Source organism: Panthera pardus, unplaced genomic scaffold (genome assembly GCF_024362965.1).
Source record: "Panthera pardus isolate Hobbes unplaced genomic scaffold, ASM2436296v1 HiC_scaffold_27, whole genome shotgun sequence".
Lineage (NCBI taxonomy): Eukaryota > Metazoa > Chordata > Mammalia > Carnivora > Felidae > Panthera > Panthera pardus.
Genome location: NW_026526843.1, coordinates 93,855,633 through 93,879,275, shown reverse-complemented (window position 1 = coordinate 93,879,275; position 23,643 = coordinate 93,855,633). Strand labels below are relative to the sequence as shown.

Below are 23,643 nucleotides of genomic sequence, written 5' to 3'. Positions count from 1 at the left end.
GACAGAGTAAAAGGGGAAAAAAACCAAAAAAGCAATAACAGAAATTAAATAACATGTATATATCTGGTATACATGGGAGAGACCCAGGAAAACTGAGTAACTCCCCCCAAATGCCCAAGCCATCACTTTAAATATCATCTACAGCTAAAGACATAGGATGTTGGGGTGTGGGAGCCAGTTATAAAAGTTTTCAGATAAATCACAGTAAGGCTGGGTATGGTTGTTAGGCAGATTTAAGTGTCTGCCTTCTTTGATAAGAGTTTCTTCCCCGTAGTTTTCAGAGCTTTTCGTGTGTCTGCTATTAAAAATAGTCAGCTTAAAATAATTCTTATGCCAAAGAGGCATATTTTTGGGTGCCAAGTTGTGTTCCCCTTCACCCTACATTACCTTTCTCCATATCACTTATCCTTTCTGAAATGTTATTGTCAGTGTTGCCTCACTAGAATAGAAAGTCCATGAGAGCCAAGAACGGTGTCTGTTGTATTCACTGCTGTAGCCCCACGGCCTAGAGCAGTACCTGGCATACAGAAGGCACTCAGTAATTTTGTTGAATGGAAGATTGAATGAGCTACCCATGTCTCATCAGGTCTTTCAGATGACACTATTTGGACTGAGCAAATATATTCTGGATTCCCAACACTTTTTATGTTAAAAAGCTATTGTTTTTATAGGTGATCGATTTCGGAAAGTGGAATTAGCACTGACGGGCTCAGGACTTCCTGTCGTTCTACACTTTGATCCTGGAAATTTCCTTAATTTTGCACCTTGTTTTATGGGTGAACATTCAGAGACGGTGTGTATTATGCAAAATCGATCCAAGTCACTTTCTGTGACGTACCGCTTTAAAAAAACTGCACATTTTAAAATTGATCCTGAAAGGGGCAAGATTGATGAAGGATGTATCCAGGTAAGATAATTATTCTATGCTTTCACATGCTTTGAATATTTTAATATTTGCTAAAAAGACATGTAGAGGATTAAAAACTTGATTTTGTTCCATCAAGATTATAAATTGTATCTCTTCTGTGGCCTAGTTATGAATACTTCTGTGTTGGCATTTATGCAGTATCCATAATTATTTGTTAAATGTCTTTCACGTGCCAGGAAAAGAATTTGACACTGTAGGGAATGTAAAGCAGTACAAAACATGGTTATTGCCTCTAAGGACTTTTTTTATTTTATTTTATTTTTTGGCACTGAGGGCATATTTATTTATCTATACCCCAGGAGGTAGGCCCCAAAACTGAAATATCCAGCATGAAGCCTTGGCCTCCTGCCTTGGGTGGGTGTGGGCACAGGTCCTGAAGCCTTTGTCTAGGACAGTGGACACCAGACACCAGAGGTGGGATGCTCCTGGGCCAGTAACTGCTGAGAGCAGAAAAAAGCAAAAAGGAGGTAGGACCCAGCCACTTGTCCCAATCCCAGAGATGCTGAGAAGACTGCAAGATGCTTTGGGCCTCACCCCTACACTGAAGGTTGGCCAAGCTGGGATGCACACGTGGGGGACAAGTGGAAGTCCATTGCCACAAGAGCCCACGCTACAGTTAACCCAAGGCAGAAGAGAGGGGGCTGGCAGATTTGGCTATGTGGGATCCAGGCCTTGCTCTCCTGTGAGGTGAGGTGGTATGGAGGAAACCAGCCACTGTAGTCTGACTGCTTGCTGAGGGGTGGGTTTCTGAGCCTTTTGCATGAGTGCATGCCCCTCGTCCTCCCAACTTTTCCAAGGCTGATGCGAAAGGCGCCCTGTAGCCACCAGTCGTGGGCATTATGTTCCTGAGGCATGGTGAAGGGTGGCCGGTGTCAGGGCAGGCTCGCCTCAGGTTTGTCATCGCCAGCATCAGGTGGGTAGGAGGTGTCTGAGCGCAGGTCCCAGCGCAGGGCTTGGGTCTCTGCACAGGTGCATATACTCCTGGAATGACTCATGCAGGCCCACAGCCCCACCATCCCCTTGCGTGGCGTCACGAGGGGGGTTTTGCATGGGCACTGCTCTTAGTGTAGTGGGGCCAGACTAGGATGCAGGATGCACAGCTCAGCTCCTTGTGGCTGTGGCTGCATCTGCTGTAGACTTGCTTCCTCTCCTCCTGGATCCCTGCTGGCCGCGTGCCAACTGCAGAGGCCACGTGCTAGTGGTGGCAGCCCCGCTCTGACATAGGTGGTGGTGCCCCCTGCCTTGGTCGAGGGCAGCTGGTTCACCGTCCCGCATTAAAGGATGCTGTCTCCTTTCCTCCAATGCTCCTCCCACTGAGGATTTTTTTTAATGTTCTAAGGAAGTATAAGACATAAATAAAAACAGTTATGGTTTAAGAAGAATGCAAAATGTGTGGCGCCTGGGTAGCTCCGTCGGTTAAGTGTCCAACTCTTGATTTTGGCTCAGGTCATGATCTCACATTTTGTGGGATCCAGCCCCATGTTGGGCTATGCGCGGACACTGCGGGGCCTGTTTGGGATTCTCCCTCCCTCTTTCTCTCTCTCCACCCCTCCCTGCTTGTATTCTCCCTCTCAAAATAAATAAGTAAACATTAAGAAAAAAAAAAGAATGCAAAATGTGTTGCAAGAAGTCTGTAATAAGGTGATCTAGAAACTCAGAGAACAGTGTTTTTACTTCCAGCCAGGTAGCAAGGTCTTCCTATGATAGTAACATGAGCCTGACCTTGAAGGTTGAGTAGAATTTTCAAACTGGAAACTGATGATACTTAATTGACCTAGGCCTTTTCCTGCTGGTGTGGAGCCCACAAGTTGATCTCTGAGGAATACCAGTGAGTACCAGGTCAGGTTATGTCTTTCTCACTACTCAGATAACTCTTGCCCTTATCCTCTAAACCACAGTTGACTGACTATGGTCCACAGGCCAAATCTGGCCTGCTGCCTGTATTTTTAAGTAAACTATTATGGGAACATAGCTGCTCTTATTGTCTGTTGTCTCTGTCTGCTTTCACACTTCAAAGGCAAGGTTGAATAGGTATGAGAGAACTGTGTTGACTTTAAAAATGAGATAGTTATTTTACCAGCAAAACTGGGTTTATTTGGGAATAGCAGAGAATTGTAATTCTAGACAAACAAGCTACGGTCAAACCCGTAGGCTAGCCCGACAACCAAAGAGAGGATTTTATGGAGAAGGAGGAAGTTGGGAGTGGTTATTTTGAAGGAGAGTCCATTGGAGAAAAGTAGGAGTTCAGAGTGATGACGGTTTGCTCTTGGCTGAGTTGCTGGGGTAGTTGATTTCTCATAGGAAACGCAATGTACATCTTTTCCTGTTGGGACCTGTAACTGATGATTCTTTCCTGTCCATGATTCTTCCTGTAATTGAAGTCTAGTGTCAGGGCGTGAGAGCTCCTCCTTCTGGCCTCCCAACTCCATTTTAGTGAGGTTTCCCTTTATTAATTTTTACAGTTGTATGGCCCATAAAACCTAAAATATTTACTGTCTGGCCATTTACAGAAAAAGTAGAGCCTTGCTCTAAACAGTAGCAAGCATGAATGCTTTCAGTTTCAGTTCGGGTTTTTCTGTCACCATCTTTTCTCCACTGCATTGTGATATGGCTCATAAAGTTATTGATGGAAGCTTTCTCTCAGTTGCAATCAGGAACTATTGTATACATGTTTAAATGCATGCAGCTCATATTTATAACTCTTCCTGCTTCATTAGAATGACTCACTTCCATCCCCCCAAATTTGGATAGATTTAATCAGTCTTTATAGAATAACAACCGATGTTAACCACATTATGCAGAACGTTTGCTTTTTAACTGCTTCCTAGACTTTCTTTAGTTCAAGTCTCTTAAATCTACCAACTCAGCTTATTTTCTCCAGCGACATGTACATCTTTTAAAATGTGTCTGATAGCTAAATTCCTAATATAATTTTTAACCTTATATGTTTTTGGCTTTCTCAAGCACTCATGAGTTTCAAATTAATAGAAAGTGAATGTAAGAAATGTGGAGGGTGGGGGGGCTGCTGTACAATTGTGACTTCCATAGACCGGTCAAATAGCCTTTAATTATTTAGATGTGTGATAAGATTATTCTTATTTTATGCATTTATTTTAAAGTTTACTTATTTATTTTGAGAGAGAGAGAAAATGAGCTGAGGAGGGGCGGCAGGGGAGGAACAGAGGATCTCAAGTGGACTCCACGCTGACAGCAGAGAGCTCAATGTGGGGCTTGAACTCATGAACCTTGAGATCATGACCTGAGTCAAAGTCAGACGGTTAATCAAGTGAGCCACCCAGGTGCCCTTATTTTATTTATTTAAAAAAATGTTTTAACGTTTATTCAGTTTTGAGAGACTGAGAGAGACAGAGTGTGAGCAGGCGAGGGGCAGAGAAAGAGGGAGACACAGAATCTGAATCAGGCTTCAGGCTCTGAGCTGTCAGCACAGAGCCTGACATGGGGCTCGAACTGATGAACTGCGAGATCATGACCTGAGATGAAGTTGGGCGCTTAGCCGACTGAGCCACCCAGGCGCCCCATATTTTATTTTTAAAAGTTTATTTATTTTGAGAGAGAGAGAGAGAGACAGAGAGAGAATGCGTGAGTGTGGAAGGGGCAGAGAGAGAGGGAGAGAGAATCCCAAACAGGCTCCACACTGTCAGTTTAGTCTGACGTGGGGCTTGGTTTTATGAATCACGAGATCATGACCTGAGCTGAAACCGAGTTGGACACTTAACAGACTGAGTCACCCGGGCGCCCCAAGATTATTCTTTTTAAAATAGTAGCTTGTTAAAATATAATTCACATACCATAAAATTCACACATTTAAAATGTACAGTTCCGTGGTATTTAGTATAATCCCAGAGTTGTGCAACCATTAGCACTAATTGTACTACATTCTTGTCACCCCAAGAAGAAACCCTGTATCCAATAGCACTAACTTCTTCTCATTCCTCAGCCCGTGGCAACCGTGAATCTGTTTTCTAGGTCTATCAATTTCCCTGTTTTTGACATTGTATGTAAATATAATCATACAATATAAGGACTTTGTGTTTGGTTTCTTTGATTCAGCATTATATTTTCAAGTTGCATCACTGTTGAAGTATGTATCAGTACCTCATTCCTTTTATTGGCCAAATTATATTCCATTGTATGGATACACTACCTTTTCTTTACCTATTCATCAGTTTATGGGCATATGAATTGTTTCCACCTTATGGCTGTAGAAATAATGCTGCTATATACATTCATGTACACGTTTGTTTTTTTGTGCATGTGTACAAGTTTTTGTATGGACAGATTTTCCTGTGTATGTGTATATTGTTTTTTCACTATAGAAACAAAGTATGTAATTAAACAAAAGGAAACATTTAAAAGTTTTAGTGTAGATTGAAGTGTTCTGAAGGGATGTGGCAGTAAATATGCATTTTGTATTTGCCTACTCTTCCCCAATTTTATGCTCACCATTTTTGTCGGTAGTTTTATTGAGTTATAAGTGACAAATAGGAATTGTATATGTTTAAAGTATACAACTGGATGTTTGATATATGTATACAATGAGAAACAGTCACCACAATCAAGCTAATTAACATATTTGTCATCTCATATTGTTATGAATTCTTTTCTATGGTGAGGACACTTAAGATCTATCCTTTTAGTGAATTTCAAGTATACAATATAGTATTGTTAACTATAGTCACCATCTCCAGAACTTGCTTATTTTGCAGAAGTAAGACTTTGTACCCTTTGGCCAACATCTTCTTATTTCCTGTTCCCTCCCACCCCTGGTAACCACCTTGTACTCTGCTTCTATCAGTTTAACTATTTTAGATTCCGCATATAAGTGAGATCAGGCAGTATTTGTCTTTCTGTGTCTGGGTTATGTCACTTAATATAATGTTCTCTAAGTTCATCCGTGTTTTCACAAATGTCAGGATTTCCTTCTTTTTATTTATTTATTAATTAAAAAATTTTAACGTTTATTTATTTTTGAGAGAGAGATAGAGAGTGCAAGTGGGGGAGAGACAGAGGGAGCCAGGGAGACACAGAACTTGTAGCAGGCTCCAGGCTCTGAGCTGTCAGCATGGAGCCTGATGAGGGGCTTGAACCCATGAACCATGAGATCATGACCTGAGCTGAAGTCGGATGCTTAACTGACTAAGCCACCTAGTGCCCCAGGGTTTCCGTCTTTTTAAAGGTTGAATAATATTCCATTATTCTTCTGCATGTGGATATCCAGTTTTTCCAGCACTGTGTATTAAGGAGACTGTCTTTTTTCTGCTGTGTGTTCTTGGAAGTTTTGTTGTAGTCTGGTTGACTCTAAATGCATGGATTTATTTGTGGGCTCTCTATTCTGTTCATATGTTTATGTGTCTTTTTTCATGCCAATACCATACTGTTTTGATAACTGTACCTTTGTAATGTAGTTTGAAATCAGGAAGTGTGATAAGTCCAGCTTTGTTTGTTTTGTTCAAAATTGCATTAGCTATTCAGAACCTTTCATGTTTACATTAGGAGCAAAAAGAATAAAATGCTAGGAGTAAATTTAACCAAAGAGCTGAAAGAGTTACACACTGAAAATTATGAAAATTTGTTGAAGGGAATTAAGACACAGATACAGAAAAGAACATCACAGGTGGAGAAGAACCATCTCCATGGTTTAGGAGAATTAATATTTTAAACATCTATACTACCCAAAGTGATCTACAAGTTTATTATAAACCTTGTCAAAATCCCAACTGCATTCTTTACAGAAATAGAAAAAAAATATAGAAATTCATATGGACAGGTTTTCAGTGCTCTTCAGTATATACTAGTGAGTGAAATTGTTGAATCATGATAACTCTGTTTAACTTTTTGAGAAACTATCATACTATTTTCCAAAGAAATTGCACCATTTCACAACTCTTACCAGTAAAGAATATGTATTCTAATGTTCTAATACCTCCACACCTTTGCCCATACTTGTTAATATCCTTCTTATTGGTTATATTCATCCTGATGGGCCCAAGTGGCTTATCATTTCAGTTTTCATTTACATTTCCCCAGTGACTAATGATGAATGTTTTTTCATATGCTTATTTTGCATTTGTATATCTTCTTTAGAGAAATGTTTATTCACGTCTCTGATAGTCAGAATAATGTCCACCTAAAAACGTCCCTATCCTAATCTGTAGGATTTGTGAATATGTGGTGTTCCATGGCAAAAGGAGGATTTAGGTTTTAATTGGAAGTAATGTTGATAATCAGTTGACTCTAAAATGGGGAGGTTACCTTGGATTGTTTGTGTGGACCCAGTATAGTCACAGGGATACTTAAAAGTGGAAATAGGAGGCATTAAAAGTGTCAGTGATATGATGTGAAAAATATTTGCATGTCCATTGCTGGCTTTGACAATGGAAGGGAAAGGTGATGAGCCAGGGAATGTGATGGCCTCTATCTAGAAGGTAGGAAAAGATAAAGAAATAGATTTTCCACTAGAGCCTTCGGAAATGAACACTGTCCTGCTGAAATCTTAGTTTTGGCCCATGGAGATTTGTGTTAGACTTCTGACCTGTAGAAGTAGAAGATAAGTTGAGCAGTTTTAGCCCACAGAGTTGTTTGTAATTTGTTATTGTAACAATAGGAAACTAACACAATATTCTTTATCCATTTTTAATTGGAATATTTATCCTTTTGTTGTTGAATTGCAAAAGTTCTTTATGTATTCTGGATACAAGTCCTTTGTCAGATATGTAAATTGCAAATATTTTCTCCCTTTCTATGGGTTGTTTTCTCACTTTCCTTTTTTGTCCTTTGAAGTACAAAAATTTTGAAGCTTGATTAAGTCCAATTTATCTTTGTTTTTCTTTTTGCCATTTGTGCTTTGAGTATCCTATCTTGGTAGTTATACAGTATCTGAGGTCATTAAGATTTGTTCCTGTGTTTTCCTCTAAGAAATTTAGCTTATGCATTTAAATGTGTTATCCATTTTGAGTTGTATATAGGTTTATTTAGGGGTCCAGATTTGTTCATTTACATATAGTTGTCCAGGTATCTCAGAATCAAGGTATTCTCTAACTTCCCCTGAGATTTCTTCGACCCATTGGTTACTTAGGGGTGTATTGTTTAACTTCTAGATATTTGTGAGTTTCCCATATTTCCTTCCCTTTATTTGTTCTTTTTAATAATTTATATACTTTATTGATAGTTTCTATTTTGTGAGATGTTTTCATGCCTTTTCTAAAATTTTTTTAATTGAGATATAATTGATACATAATCTTAGTTTCAGGTGTACAACGTAATGACATTTGTATATATTATAAAATGATCACCATAATAAGTCTATCATCCATCACCATATATTGTGACATAATTTTTTTTCTTGTGATAAGAACTCTTGAGATTTACTCTTGTAGCAACTTTCAAATATGTGATACAGTATTAACTATACTCACCATGCTGTACATTATATCCTCATGATTTATTAATTTTTTTTGTTTTTTTTGTTTTTTTTCAATATATGAAGTTTATTGTCAAATTGGTTTCCATACAACACCCAGTGCTCATCCCAAAAGGTGCTCTCCTCAATACCCATCACCCACCCTCCCCTCCCTCCCACCCCCCCATCAACCCTCAGTTTGTTCTCAGTTTTGAAGAGTCTCTTATGCTTTGGCTCTCTCCCACTCTAACCTCTTTTTTGTTTTTTTTCCTTTCCTTCCCCCATGGGTTTCTGTTAAGTTTCTCAGGATCCACATAAGAGTGAAACCATATGGTATCTGTCTATCTGGCTTATTTCACTTAGCATCACACTCTCCAGTTCCATCCGTGTTGCTACAAAGGGCCATATTTCATTCTTTCTCATTGCCACGTAGTACTCCATTGTGTATATAAACCACAATTTCTTGATCCATTCATCACTTGATGGACATTTAGGCTCTTTCCATAATTTGGCTATTGTTGAGAGTGCTGCTATAAACATTGGGGTACAAGTGCCCCTATGCATCTCTTGTAGGGCTGGTTTAGTGGTGACGAATTCCTTCAGTTTTTGTTTGTTTGGGAAGACCTTTATGTCTCCTTCTATTCTAAATGACAGACTTGCTGGATAAAGGATTCTCGGCTGCATATTTTTTCTGTTCTTTGCATTGAAGATTTCCTGCCATTCCTTTGTGGCCTGCCAAGTTTCAGTAGAGAGATTGGTCATGAGTCTTATCGGTCTCCCTTTATATGCTAGAGCACATTTATCCCTAGCTGCTTTCAGAATTTTCTCTTTATCCTTGTATTTTGCCAGTTTCACTATGATATGTCGTGCAGAAGATCAATTCAAGTTATGTCTGAAGGGAGTTCTCTGTGCCTCTTGGATTTCAGTGCCTTTTTCCTTCCCCAGATCAGGGAAGTTCTCAGCTATGATTTCTTCAAGTACCCCTTCAGCACCTTTCCCTTTCTCTTCCTCCTCTGGAATACCAATTATGCATAGATTATTTCTCTTTAGTGCATCACTTAGTTCTCTAATTTTCCTCTCATACTCCTGGATTTTTTTATCTCTCTTTTTCTCAGCTTCTTCTTTTTCCATAATTTTATCTTCTAGTTCACCTATTCTCTCCTTTGCCTCTTCAATCTGAGCTGTAGTTGTCTCCATTTTATTTTGCAGCTCATTGATAGCATATTTTAGCTCCTCCTGGCTGTTCCTTAGTCCCTTGATCTCTGTAGCAAGAGATTCTCTGCTGTCCTTTATACTGTTTTCAAGCCCCGCGATTAATTTTATGACTATTATTCTAAATTCACTTTCTGTTATATTGTTTAAATCCTTTTTGATCAGTTCGTTAGCTGTTGTTATTTCCTGAACGTTTTTCTTAGGGGAATTCTTCCATTTCATCATTTTGGATAGTCCCTGGAGTGGTATGGAACTGCAGGGCACTTCCCCTGTGCTGTCTTGAATAACTTGTGTTGGTGGGTGGGGCCGCAGTCAGACCTGATGTCTGCCCCCAGCCCACCCCTGGGGCCACAGTCAGACTGGTGTGTGCCTTCTCTTCCCCTCTCCTAGGGGCGTGATTCACTGTGGGGTGGCGTGGCCCGTCTGGGCTACTTGCACATTGCCAGGCTTGTGGTGCTGGGGATCTGGCATATGTGCTGGGGTGGATCTGCAAGGTGTACAGGGGTGGGAGGGGCAGGCTCAGCTCGCTTTTGTTTGGGAGATCGGCTTCGAGAGGGGCCCTGCAGCACCGGGAGGGAGTCAGACCCGCGGGAGGGATGGATCAGCAAAAGCACAGCGTTGGGTGTTTGTGAGGTGCAAGCAAGTTCCCTGGCAGGAACTGGTTCCCTTTTGGATTTTGGCTGGGGGATGGGTGAGGGAGATGGCGGTGGCAAGCGCCTTTGTTCCCCGCCAAGCTGAGCTCTGTCGTCCGGGGCTCAACAACTCTCCTTCCCTTTGTCCTCCAGCCTTCCCGCTTTCTGAGCAGAGCTGTTAACTTATGACCTCCCAGATGTCAAGTCCCGCTTGCTGTCGGAACACATTCCGTCTGGCCCCTCCGCTTTTGCAAGCCACATTCGGGGGCTCTGCTTGGCCGGCGGGCCGCCCCTCTGCCCTGGCTCCCTCCTGCCAGTCCTTGAAGTGCGCACCGCCTCTGTGCTCTTCCTACCCACTTCTGTGGGCCTCTCGTCTGTGCTTGGCTCTGGAGACTCCGTTCTGCTAGTCTTCTGGCGGTTTTCTGGGTTATTCAGGCAGGTGTAGGTGGAATCTAAGTGATCAGCAGGACGCACGGTGAGCCCAGCATCCTCCTACACCGCCATCTTCCCAGGATCCCTCGATTTATTAATTTTATAACTGGAAATTTGTACCCTTTAACCCTCTTCATCCATTTTACCCATCCTCCTCCCCTTGCCCTTGCAACCACCAGTCTGTACTGTGTATGTGTGAGTTTGGTTTTTTGTTTGTTTTTTGTGTTTAGATTCCACATGTGAGTGAGTTCATATGGTATTTGTTTTTCTGTGTCTGACTTATTTCACTTAGCATAATGCCCTCAAAGTACATCTATGTTGTCAAAAATAGCAAGATTTTGTTCTTATTTTATTGGCAAATAATATTCTGTTGTATACGTATACTGTATTTTCTTTATCTCTTCATCCTTTGGTGGACGGTCAGGTTGTTTCAGTGTCTTGGCTCTTGTAACTAATGCTGCAATGAGTTAGTGTTTTGAGTGTTTTGAATTAGTGTTATTTTCTTGGGATGAATACCCAGAAGTGGAAATGCTGGGTTGTATGCTAGTTCTATTTTTGATTGATTGAAGAACTCCATGCTGTTTTCCATAGTAGTTGCATCATTTTACATTCCTACCAACAGTACAGGAGGGTTCCCTTTTCTCTACATCCTTGCCAACACTTGTTATTTCTATTTCTTGTCTTTTTGATAATACCCATTCTCGGGTGTGACATGGTACTTCATTGTGGTTTTGATTTGCAATTCCCTGATGATTAGTGATGTTGAGTGATGGTGATTAATGAGTGATATTTTCTCCCATCCCCTAGGTTGCCTTTTCATTTTGTGGATGGTTTCCTTTGCTGTGCAGAAGGCTTTGTTTGATGTAGTCCCACTTGTTCCTTTAATTCTTTAGACATATTTTCCATTAGTTGTTTGAGCATATCTATAATAGTCAACTTACCCTCTTTGGTAAGTTTAACATTTGAGTTTCGTCAAGGCAGTTTCTATTGATTGGAGTTTTTCTGTGTATTGGCTATACTTTCCTATTTCTTTTCATGCCCTGTAATTTTTTGTTGAAAACTGGGCATTTTAAATGATAGTATTTGGCAACTCTGGAAATCAGATACCCCCAAGATTTATTGTCATTGTTATTTGTTTCTGTTGTTCTTTGTCTTTAGTGCTTTTTTTTAGACTGAGTCTGTAAAGGTTGTTTTCTTGGTTATGTGCAGCCAATCAAGGATCTTCTCAGTTAATTTTGGGGTCAGTGAATGATTGGGCAGAGCTTCTCTTAAATTCCCTGAATCAGTAAGTCTCACAGCCTTTGCTAAGAGCTTTTGTGTAAGTGTATTGGGTGGGGCAAATCTTCACTGTTCTGTCAGGTAGTTTACAACTCTTTTTGGCCTTTAATTCCTTCTTGTACAGCATCTCAAAGTGAGGCAAAAGTGAGAAATTGGAGCTTTCTCAAATCTTTCCTGGACATGTAAACCGTCATCTAGATTCCCAGGAATGTGTCAGAGCTTTTCAAATGCCTTCTGAATGTTTTCTGTTTTTGTTTTTTGTTTCTCTTTTCCTTTCTTTTTCCTTTTTTGTTTTGTTTTGCCTCTTATTTTCCTCTTATTAGCTGTGATTAACAATTGCTGCTGATTTTGTAAAAAAAAAATTTTAATGTTTGCTTATTTTTGAGAGAGAGAGAGAGAGAGAGAGAGAGAGTGCGTGCATGAGTGGGAGAGGGTCAGAGAGAGAGAGAGGGAGACACAGAATCCGAAGCAGGCTTCAGGCTCTGAGCTGTCAGCACAGAGCCCATGTGGGGCTCAAACTCATGAACCATGAGATCAGGACCTGCGCCAAAGTCAGATGCTTAATTGCTTAACCGACTGAGCCACCCAAGTGCCCTGCTGCTGATTTTTTGATGGGCCGGGAGGAGAAGGGGGTTCAGTGGAGAGAATTGTTCACAAAGAATGAGCCCTGAGCCAGGTCAATGAAAATTATACCCTTATAATAGGCTTTTTGGCTAGCTTCTAGACTGGACATAGAGGGACAATTCTCTGGTGGTGGGGCTTTTGGAGAGCTCCAAATCTGTTCTTTTCCCTCCTGTCTGCTCGGCTAATGGTTTTCACAGCTGCCATAGTTGCAAGGCTATTTTCAAAGACAGCACAAAACTGGGAATAGGAGCATCGGATCACAGTGTCTAAAAATGCCATGAAGCCTGTTATGCTTTCAGAAATTCAGCTATTTTTTTCTTAAATAAATACTTCTGGGATTTTTTATAAGCTTTTAGGTAATTTTTAAATTTGGGTAAAGTTGATTTTGACAATTATTCCAGTGGTCTCTTCCTGTTTGTAGAGGAGGGGGTATTTGGAGATCCTTAATTTGCTATCCTTCAAGCGCTTCAATACTATCATTCTTAATATTTTCTCAAAGAATTTTCCAATAATATATATCTTAAATGTTTGTCAATGCCGTATATCAAATTTCTAAGCCACTTTCATGTCATGGTGATGAACTAGCTCTCCGTAAAATTTTAAAAAGTTTTTTATTTGCTTTTTATTTTTTCCAACAGTATAATATTATTTTTTAGAATCCATTTGGACTGATATAACAAAATGCCATAGATTGTATGGTTTATAAACAACAGAAATTTATTTCTCACCCTTGTGGAGGCTAGAAGTCCTAGATCAGGGCACTAGCACAGTTGGGTGAGGATCCTCTTCCTGGTTGTAGACTTCTTGTTGTATTCTTACATGGTAGAAGGGTCTAGGGAGCTTTGTGGGGCTTCTTTTATAAGAGCACTATGACCTAATCCCTTCTCAAAGGCCCTAATCTCCTAATGCCATCACACTGAGTATTAGGCTTAAATGTAGGAGTTTTGGGGGTTCACAGACATTTAGTCTATAGCAATTGACTACTTTTTCTTTTTTTAGAATGTGATATGTTCATTCATTCCACATCAAGTAGGAGTCTTTAAAGTGAAGCAATTGATAGAGATTATTGGCTCAGTGGCAGATGAAAATTTTCAGTCTACATCTCTGAAACCTTTTCATCAAATATATTTATATTTCAAGAGTGTCTGCAAACCTTCCACCAAGAAAGTTGTGATGAAAGTTAATCCTGGTAAGCTATTATTGACCCTTACCTTTTTTGTTAAATAAAGGTTATATGGATTATCTTAATACACTTACTGCTTAGCTATGTATATCACATGTAATCTAATCTTGTGGTTCTTACCTTTGAATGCATCAAAATCACCTGGAAGACTGGTTAAAATAGGTACCACTGTCCTACATCCCAGAAATGATTGTTAAATAGGTCTTTGTTAGAACCCCAAAATTTGCATTTCTAACATGTCCCCAACATTTGCTCATGTTGCCATTTTGAGGATTACAATTGTAATAGTACTGGTTTAGTGATCTATAAAATTTACATATTTTAATGTTTTTCATGTTCTATGTTTTCTTTTGAGTCTGTAATATAATATAAACTAATTTTGACCACTCCTTGGATTTTTGCGTTGCTGCTGTTTCATGTAATCCTCAATTATCTTTTATACTTTGAGCCATATGAAATTACTGATATTCAGCTCTCTGTAATCTATGAAAACTTGTGTCATATGGGCTAACCCATTCCTTCAAGTTACTATGTTTTATTTTTTATGCATGCATTATATTTCAGAATTGTTTTGTGTAGGTTCATTTGTTAAATGGTTATTTGTAGGGGCGCTTGGGTGGCCCACTAGGTTAAGTGTCTGGCTTCAGCTCAGGTCATGATCTCAGAGTTTGTGAGTTGAAGCCCTGCATGGAGCTCTGTGCTGATGACACAGAGCCTGCAGCCTGCTTTGGATTCTCTGTCTCCCTCTCTCTGACCCTGCTCACGCACTCTCTCTCTCTCAAAAAAAATAAACATTAAAAAACTTTTTAATGAATTATTTGAATTTCTTTGAATGTGTTTCTTTGTTTAGGGACTTCATTTTAAGGTAGAATCAATGGTATAGTCTATTAATACATGGAAATTATTCGGACAGCTGAAATTAAAAAAAAAAATTTAACTTAATATCCAATTCTATAAAAGGTATATCCCCTTTGGTCAGTAATCCAACGGGACAGTTTGTGGTCAGAGACTTGCCAAAATACAAGGACTGTGCACCTGTTGCAATGCTTCAATCAACCATGACACACCTTCACAATCATCACCTAAGTAAAGAGTCACCGAAGGATGCACTGATAGCTTTTCCCAGTGATCGAGCTGCAAGTATCAGGTCTGGAGACCAGCATAAACATTACAGGTAACATGCTATATTAAAAACCTGAAATTTTGAAAGGCACAATTACCAATGTGATATGTAGGTCTTAGCAGATCCTGCTGTAACAAACTAATGATGACAATAATAATAATAGTAATAAAATTTTATTTTCTTTGTCCTTTTTTTTTTTACATTGGAGGAGATGGTTATTGAATGCTACTGTATTTGCTTCGTCTAACCTCTTGTCACCTCTACTGTGTGCTTGACAGGAAGTGAATGGTTTGCCAGATGATTATTAAAATATGCTGTGGACAAGTATAGAATAATACAAATAATCACTTTAAAAAATGTATCAAGCTCTTATAGTAGTCCTATTCATTAAGTATGGTTGACAGCTTCAATTTCTCTAAGATAAAAGTAAACATCATAATCGTCATCATCATCCTCTTTGTTCCCCTCAAAGTCACATTTCCCATAACCTTCCCCAAATTGAACGAAAACCTCAATAATGAGGATCAAAAGTGATGTTAAACCTTAATTTAAATCCATTCAAACTGTTGTAGACTCTAAGTCTAAAGTACTTTCTTGACCAGCAAGAGAGCAGACACAGGATTAAAAGCAAGAGATGGCTAATATCCGGGAAAAGACAAGAGCCCTGAATAAGGGTTCTTGCTCTGTATTTATTAAGATTAGAAGGCTTACAGACATCATGGGCGTGCACAAAGAGACAATAAATTTGTGAACATTAACTCATGGGCATGAGGGAAAGGGGATTTTGAAGATATACGGTGTTAGGGGCTTGGGTCAGTATAAACCAAAATCCTGATGCTGGGCAGATGGGCAGATGGTTGTTAACAGCAGACAGGAGACTCTGTTTGTTTATCTTAGCTAGCCTAGGGGATAAGACAGAGCATATAACCTCAGGGTTAACAAGGCACCTTTTTTTCTGCTAATCAACTCCTCTTTGGGTCACTCCAATGGCAGCAGTCTATAGCCGTATTTACCTGTTTACCTAATTTGTCCTTCCTTTCTGTGAAAGCAGCTTTCTGCTATAGTACTAAATTGGGGGGCACTTTCACCCTGAATACCTAATCTTGCTTATCTCATATACGTTTGTATTGGGGCCCTTCCCCCCCCCCATTTTGGGGGACTTTGCCCCCCCTGCTTTATTCTGGGGGCCTTAGCCCCCCTTCTCTATCGTTATTCGCCTAATCTTGTTTACCCAAACTTGGGTGTGAGCATCCTATGGCTTTGTAATTGTTTATGCCTTGTTAACCCATTGGTGCAAGCCCAGGGAATTTCTAAGCTTACCCCCCACACCAAACCTCAAAGAAATTACTGCTTTCCAAGTGCTTAGAAGAAACCCAGGCATCCTGGTTTTTACACCTGTAAGATTGAAATGAGTTTCTTTTCTGCCTGCTTGTATGCTACTATAGACTATCTAAACTTGATAATATCCCTGGGTTTTCTCTGCTTGTCTCTTTACCTTTGGTAAGTCATTAAGCTCACTTAATTTTACAGCCATTTTCTTGCAATATCATTTGATTTTAGGCCGTAATTGTTTTATTATCCACAATTGGAAGATTCTGGGTTTTTATATAGCCTGTCTTATTATTTCATTTTACAGATTTTATCTATACCAGCCTTTCTCTTGCTCTTTTTTGTTTGACAGATACCCTGAAACATAGGAGTGTAAAAATCGCTCAGACTCCATTTTAAGTAATTATGTAGTATAATAAAGGAAAACTCATCCCTCCCTCTGACTCATTGCACTCCATCCCATACAGAAGTATTTGTTGGAAACACTTTTTTTTAATGTATTCTTTTCAGTCCTTTCCTATGCTTACACAAATATATTTGTATAGACATGTTAATGTAATATTAATATTTTGTTTCTAAATCAGTCTTAATCATTTGTTCTAAAAATGCCAGATATTTTTTTGAAGAAGACTAAGCATTTCCTATTTATATCATGGCCAAAATTATTTTTCTCAGTTTACTCTTTTCCATACTAATAGAAATGCAAAATTTAGTTATTTTCTGGTTAGCAATTAGTAATTTTAAGTAATGAAATTTAATGATGTATTAAATTATTGGTAACAGGGGCACCTGGTGGCTCATTTTGTTAAGTGCCTGACTTTTGATTTTGGCTCTGGTTCTCACAGTTTGTGGGATCAAGCCCCTCCTCGAGCTCTCTGCTGGCAATGTGGACACTGCTTGGGATTCATTCTCTCTCTCTCTCTCTCTCTCTCTCTCTTCCTCCCCTGCTTGTGCTCATGCTGTCTCTCAAAATACATACACATTAAAAAAAATAAATTATTGGTAACTGTAATGGTTATTTTATTTCTTACTGCATTTCTTTAATGATTTTTGACAAGAAAATAAAAAAAAAGAAGCCAGGAACTTTTGTCTAACTTCTGTTTACTATAGTATGTCCTGTGCTTAGAAGAGTGTCAGGCATTATAGTAGGCACTAGTAAATATTTTTTAATAAATGAGGAACAGTGTTTTATTTGCATAATAATTTTTGTCCCCTCTATTTTGCACTTAAAAAATATCACCTACTAAAAGCTAAAGAGGTATTTCATGAAGTTTATTCTTTTTTTAAAAGTTTTTAATTTCAGTTAGTTAACATGTAGTGTTATGTTAGTTTTAGGTGTACAGGATAGTGATTAGCAATTCCATACCTCACCAGGTGCTATTCACAACCTGTGCACTCCTTAATCCCCATCACATATTTAACTCACCCCTCTACCCATCTCCCCTCTGATAACCATCAGATTGTTGTCTAAGAGTCTTTTTGGTTTTTTATTTTGTTTGTTTTTGAGAGAGAGTGTGTGAGCGTGAGTGGGGAGGGGGTAGAGGGAGAGGGAGAGAGAATCTTAAGCACCCAACATGGAACTTGATACAGGGCTCAGTCTCATGACCACAAGATCGTGACCTGAGATGAAATCGAGAGTCAGATGCTTAACCAACTGAGCCACGCAGGTGCTGCAAGTGTTTCTTTCTTGATTTGTCTCACTCTGTTTTTTCCCCTTTGCTTGTTTCATTTCTTAAATTCTATATATGAGTGAAATCATACTGTATTTGTCTTTCTCTGATTTATGTTGCTTAGCATTATACTCTCTAGCTCCATCCATGTTGTTGCAAATGGTAAGATTTCATTCTTTTTTTATCACTGAATAATATTCTGCCGTATATGTATACCATATCTACTTTATCCATTCATCATTTGATGGGCCCTTGGGCTGCTTCCATATCTTTACTATATAGTAAATAATGTTGCAATAAACATAGGGGTCCATGTACCTTTCTGAATTAGTGCTTTTGTTTTCTTTGGGTAAATACCCAGAAGTGGAATTACTGGGTTTTATGGTATTTCTATTTTTAATTTTTTCAGAAACTTCCATGCTGTTTTCCACAGTGGCTGTACTAATTTACATTCAAACCAACAATGTAGGAGGGTTACCTTTTTTCTACGACCTCATCAACACGTGTTACCCCTTGTCTTTTTAATACTAGCCATCCTGACTTGTGTAAGGTGATATCTCATTGTGGTTTTGTTTTTTATTTCCATGATGATTAGTGGAGTTGAGCACATTTTCATGAGTCTGTTGGCCATCTATATGTCTTCTTTGGAAAAATGTGTATTCCTGTCCTCTGTTCATTTTTAAATTGGATTATTGGATTACTTGTTTTGTTTGTTTCCTTTTTTTGTTTTTGTTTTGGTGTTGACTTGTATGAGTTCTTTATATATTTTGGATATTAACCATTCATTGCATATATTGTTTGCAAATATCTTCTCTCTTTCAGTATGTTGCTGTTACATTTTGTTGATGGTTTCCTTCATTGTGTAAAAGCTTTTTAGTTTGGTATAGTCAAATAGTTAATTTTGCTTTTGTTTCCCTTGCTTGAGGAGATACATCCTGAAAAATATTGCTAAGGCTAATATCAAGGAGATTACTGCCTATGTTTTCTTTTAGGAGTTTTAGGCTTCAAGTCTCACATTTATGTCTTTAATCCATTTTGAGTTTATTTTTGTGTATGGTGTAAGAAAGTGGTCCATTTTCATTTTTTTGCTTGTAGCTGTCCAGTTTTCCCAGCACCATTTATTGAAGAGGCTGTCTTTTCCTCATTGTATGTTCTTGCCTCCTTTGTAGAAGATTAAGTGACTATATTAAGTATGGACTTATCTTTGGCCTCTCTGTTTTTCCCATTGATCTATGTGTCTTTTTTTGTGCCAGGACCATACTGTCTTGGTGGCTACAGTTTTGTAGTGTATCTTGATATCTGGAATTGTGATGACTCCAGCTTTGTTCTTCTCAAGATTGCTTTGGTTCTCGGGAGTATTTTCAACAACTATCTTTGAATAGCAAAGCGTTTATTTCCCTCTCGTTGTCTAACTCTCTTAAAGACTCTCATTCAGTTAAAGTTATCTTACTGTAACCATAGAGGACTTGTTGAAAACATGGAGAAATGTTAAATTTCATTGGGCTCTATGACTAATAAGTTCATACTTGAGTTAATTATTGAGGGTGAGAATCTTAATAATTAATACAATTTGATGAGAATTCAGGCAGCCCAGGGCCAGAAGATGTGAATAATTGTAATTTTTGTATTTATGGAAAATATATGGTGGGTGAAAGGAAGAACATGAATTTAGATGAGTGAACATGAGACATAAAGTAGTTGTGATTAATTTATGAATTGGTTTCTATGGTTCATTGATGGTTATTACATAAGCTCTGAGATTTTATTTTTATTTTTTAAAAAAATGTTTTATGTTTATTTATTCTTGAGAGAGAGAGACAGAGAGCGTGAGCAAGGGAGGGACAGAGGGAGAGGGAGACACAGAATCTGAAGCAGGCTCCAGGCTCTGAGCCATCAGCACAGAGCTGAATGTGGGGCTCAAACTCACGAACCGTGAGATCATGACCTGAGCCGAAGCCAGATGCTTAACTGACTGAGCCACCCAGGCATCCCCAAGCTCTGAGATTTTTTTAAAAATGTGTCTAATAAAAGGATTTATTATTACATATATTTTTTTCTAATTTTGATCATAATCATGTAAAAGTAATTAACTCTTAGGAAACACTAGTCAAATTCAGATCTAGTCCCATGTGTAAATCTAAAAGTCTTCAAATTGCCTGTTTGACTAATTCCTCAAGAGTGGTTTTAAGGTAGACACCATTGTATCCTCGTGACCTTTTGGAGTGTTTTTCTAATTGGTTGGGAAGAAAGTTAGATATTATTCTATTTCTTTGTGTAATAATATCTTGCTATATAAGAGGATATGAGGGAAAGGAGTAGAATCTGCCCTATTCACCATTTTGTGCTTAGCCCCTGGCATAGGAGACACTCAATAATGCTGATAGATTAAGTGCAAATATATAAATATTAACATAACTTGTTCATCTTGTAGGACGATTTTCACAAAGATTCCAAGATATAACTATGTGGATCCTGATTTTGCGTACACTAAATTGGAAAGAATTGGAAAGCAAGAACATGAAAACTATTATGAAAGATATATTAAACATTTAAGAAATGTGCGCATGCAGAAACAGGCAGAGAGGTAAAGTTTACTTCAAACAGTATGGAACAGATTGGGGCACCTGAAGAGACAGAATTTTTTTCTTTACTCCTTAGTTTCTTTTCAGTGATTTAAGTGACCTTTACATATATGAAAATAGCAAAACATTGAACTACTTTTTCTGCAGTTATTTCCTTCCTTACTTTTGGTTTGGGAATGTTTTAGGTTGGGTTTCCCCAGAAATAAGGAGAAACAAGATAAGGAAAGCAAAATAGGACAGGTAAGAGAACTGAGAGATGATGTGTTTCAAATAAGGCTTACACTCAGCCTGATGCCTAAGGTCTCTTGAAGCAGAAATTATACCATATAGTTGTTCCTACGTTGAACCAAAGGGCCTCGTCTTTTGTGCTCCATTTCAGCCATTTCTTGTGAGCTGTCTTAGGGTGTGGTGGGGTGGGCGTGATTTCCTTGGTGAGGTGTTTAAGAATGGGGTCTTGTCAGCAAAGGGCAATTTTATGCAGATTAGCGCATCATTCTACTTAAGTGGTTCTGAGTGGGGCAGCAGAAGCATGCAATATGGGGAATGTCTGGATTTGCTATTATATTTTCTAAAACACTTGGCCTCAATTAGTTATTATTATGATTTCAATAGGGAATGTATGGATTCATATAACAATACAGACATAGGATTACAGCCAGCATCAGGTCTAAAGTCACCTTCGCTCTCAGAAACGGAAATAGAAGAGGAATCATCTGCAGCACAGCGTCGGATCAGACGTAACCAGTTGCTAAGTACTAGGAATATAGCATCCCAGGAGACAAAGGCTCTGAAAACAAAGGCATGTGTGATATTTTAATTTCATGAAGCCATGAGAATTCCTAAAATATCTTTTGTTAATATTGAAAATTAATTTTGGAGTAATGGTTTTCCACAGGTTCTCAAAGGACTTAAATCAGACCCATCCACACCCCATGAAAAACATGACTGCAGCTTAATTTTGACACCAAAGCAAATTCATCAAGTAATTGTTGGTAAGAATCTGTAAAAACCTACTAATCCTTTGTTTTTTAACAGGCTTAATGACGTATAATTTATATTCCATAAAATTGACCTGTTTTAAGTATGCAAGTCAATGAATCTTAGTAAATTTATGGGATTATGCAACCATCACCATAATTCAATTTTAGAATGCTGCCATCACCCTCAGGACCATATGTACTTACTCCCAATTTGGAGCCATAGCTCCAGGCAACCATTAATCAATTTTCTCTCACTATAGATTTGCCTATTCTGAACATTTCATATAAAAGGAATCATAACAATATGTATTCTCTCTTATATGGCTGCTTTTACTTAGCATACTACTTTTCAGTTTCATCCAATAGGTATAAGTAGGTATAAATGTTCCTTTTTATATCTTTAAAAAAATTTTAACATTTATTTATTTATTTGCAAGAGACACAGAGTGTGAGCCAGGGAGGGGCAGAGACAGAGGGAGACACAGAATTCAAAGCAGGCTTCAGGCTCTGAGCTGTCAGCACAGAGCTGGATGCAGGCCTCAAACCCACCAACCGTGGAATCATGACCTGAGCTGAAGTCTGTTGCTTAACTGAGCCACCCAGGGGCGCCTCCTTTTTATATGTAAATAGCATTTCATTTTAAGGGAGTACCACATTTTGTTTATCCATTTACCAGTTGATGGACACACGTTGTTTCTGGTCTGAGGCTGTTGTGAATAATGTTGCTATAAATGTTCACATGTAATTCTTTGAGTGAATGTATGTTTTCATTTCTGTGGTTAGATTCCTAGGAGTGGAATTGCTGAGTTGTATGGTAAATTTATGTCAATCATTTCAAGAAACTACCAAAAACTTTCCAAAGTGCACCAAGTTACAATCCCACCAACAATGTATGAGGGTTATATTTACTCCACATTCTCACCAGCAGTTGTTATTTTCTTTTTGGTTATAGTTATCCTTGTGATGTGAAATGTTCTCACTGTGGTTTTGATTTGCATTTTCCTCGTGACTAAGATGATGAGTACATTTTCATGCATTTAAATAGACATAAATGTATATTTCCTTTGGAGAAATGTCTTTCAAATTCTTAGCCCAGTTTTTAATTTGAATATTTGCCTTCTTATTATAGATTTGTAACAATTATTTATATATTCTGGGCATAAGTCCTTTATCAGATACATGATTTCCAAAGCCTGTGGCTTGGTTTTGTTGTTTATTTTTATTTATTTACTTATTTGTTTATTAAAATTTTTTTTTTAATGTTTATTTTTGAGAGAGAGAGAGACACAGACTGTGAGCGGGGGAGGGGGAGAGAGAGAGAGGGAGACACAGAATCTGAAGCAGGCTCCAGGCTCTGAGCTGTCAGCTCAGAGCCCGATGTGGGACTCGAACTCACAAACCACAAGATCATGACCTGAGCTGAAGTCGGATGCTTAACCAACTGAGCCACCCAGGTGCCCCCTTTTTTTATTTTTTAAATAGTGGTCCTTAACACACAGAAGTTTTTACTTAAATGATATTGAATTTATCGATTTTTTAAAAAAAATTTATTACAGTTTTTTCTTTTCTAGATCATGCTTTTGATTTCATGCCCAAGAAATCTGTACCTAACTCAATGTCACAAATATTTTTTCTTGTTTTCTTCTAAAATATTTGTACTTTTAGATATTGTATTTATGGTCTACAATTCCTTTTGAGTTTTTAGGTAGTAAGTTAAGAGTCTAAATTCATATTGCTGTATGTGGATATGTAATTGCCCCAGCACCATTTGTTGAAAATACTATCATTCATCATTGAATTACCTTGGCACCTTTGTCTAAAATCAATTAACCATATATGTCAGGGTTTATTTCTGGACTTTCAGTTCTGTTCCATTGATCTGCACCTCTGTCCTTACAACAGTTCTACACTTTGATACTGTACCTTTAGAGTATGTACATAAAAATATATGTACTAGTCTGAAGAGGAAGTTTTCATTTCATTCTAGGCAGGGTTAGGGTGGCTCTGAGGGAGATGTGGGCAGAGAATGATTTAATTGACATGGATTTGCTGATTCTCCCTTTAAGGAGAACCCACTACACAAAACACCAAATACCAATTCTTAAATTATCCAGACTAAAGGTGATGTCCAAAGAGGTACAAGGCCAGAGGCAACACAATGGGAACTGAGTAAATATCTGGGTGGTGATAGCTTATTATGTATGGCTGGTCAGTGGCCAAGTCCTCAGATCAGTGAGGACTATGGGAAAT

At 38.5% G+C, this 23,643-nt stretch overlaps 1 protein-coding gene across 1 annotated transcript in view; it reads left to right on the top strand.

Moving 5' to 3' along the window:
* The window catches only part of CFAP47 (cilia and flagella associated protein 47), a 546,469-nt gene that overhangs the window by 32,338 nt on the left and 490,488 nt on the right, over positions 1–23,643 (top strand). The window contains exons 8-13 of the mRNA XM_053891727.1: positions 672–907; positions 13,526–13,715; positions 14,670–14,883; positions 20,263–20,415; positions 21,026–21,212; positions 21,309–21,405. Of these exons, the coding sequence (XP_053747702.1) occupies positions 672–907; positions 13,526–13,715; positions 14,670–14,883; positions 20,263–20,415; positions 21,026–21,212; positions 21,309–21,405 (1,077 nt within the window). The remainder of the gene's footprint in view (positions 1–671; positions 908–13,525; positions 13,716–14,669; positions 14,884–20,262; positions 20,416–21,025; positions 21,213–21,308; positions 21,406–23,643) is intronic.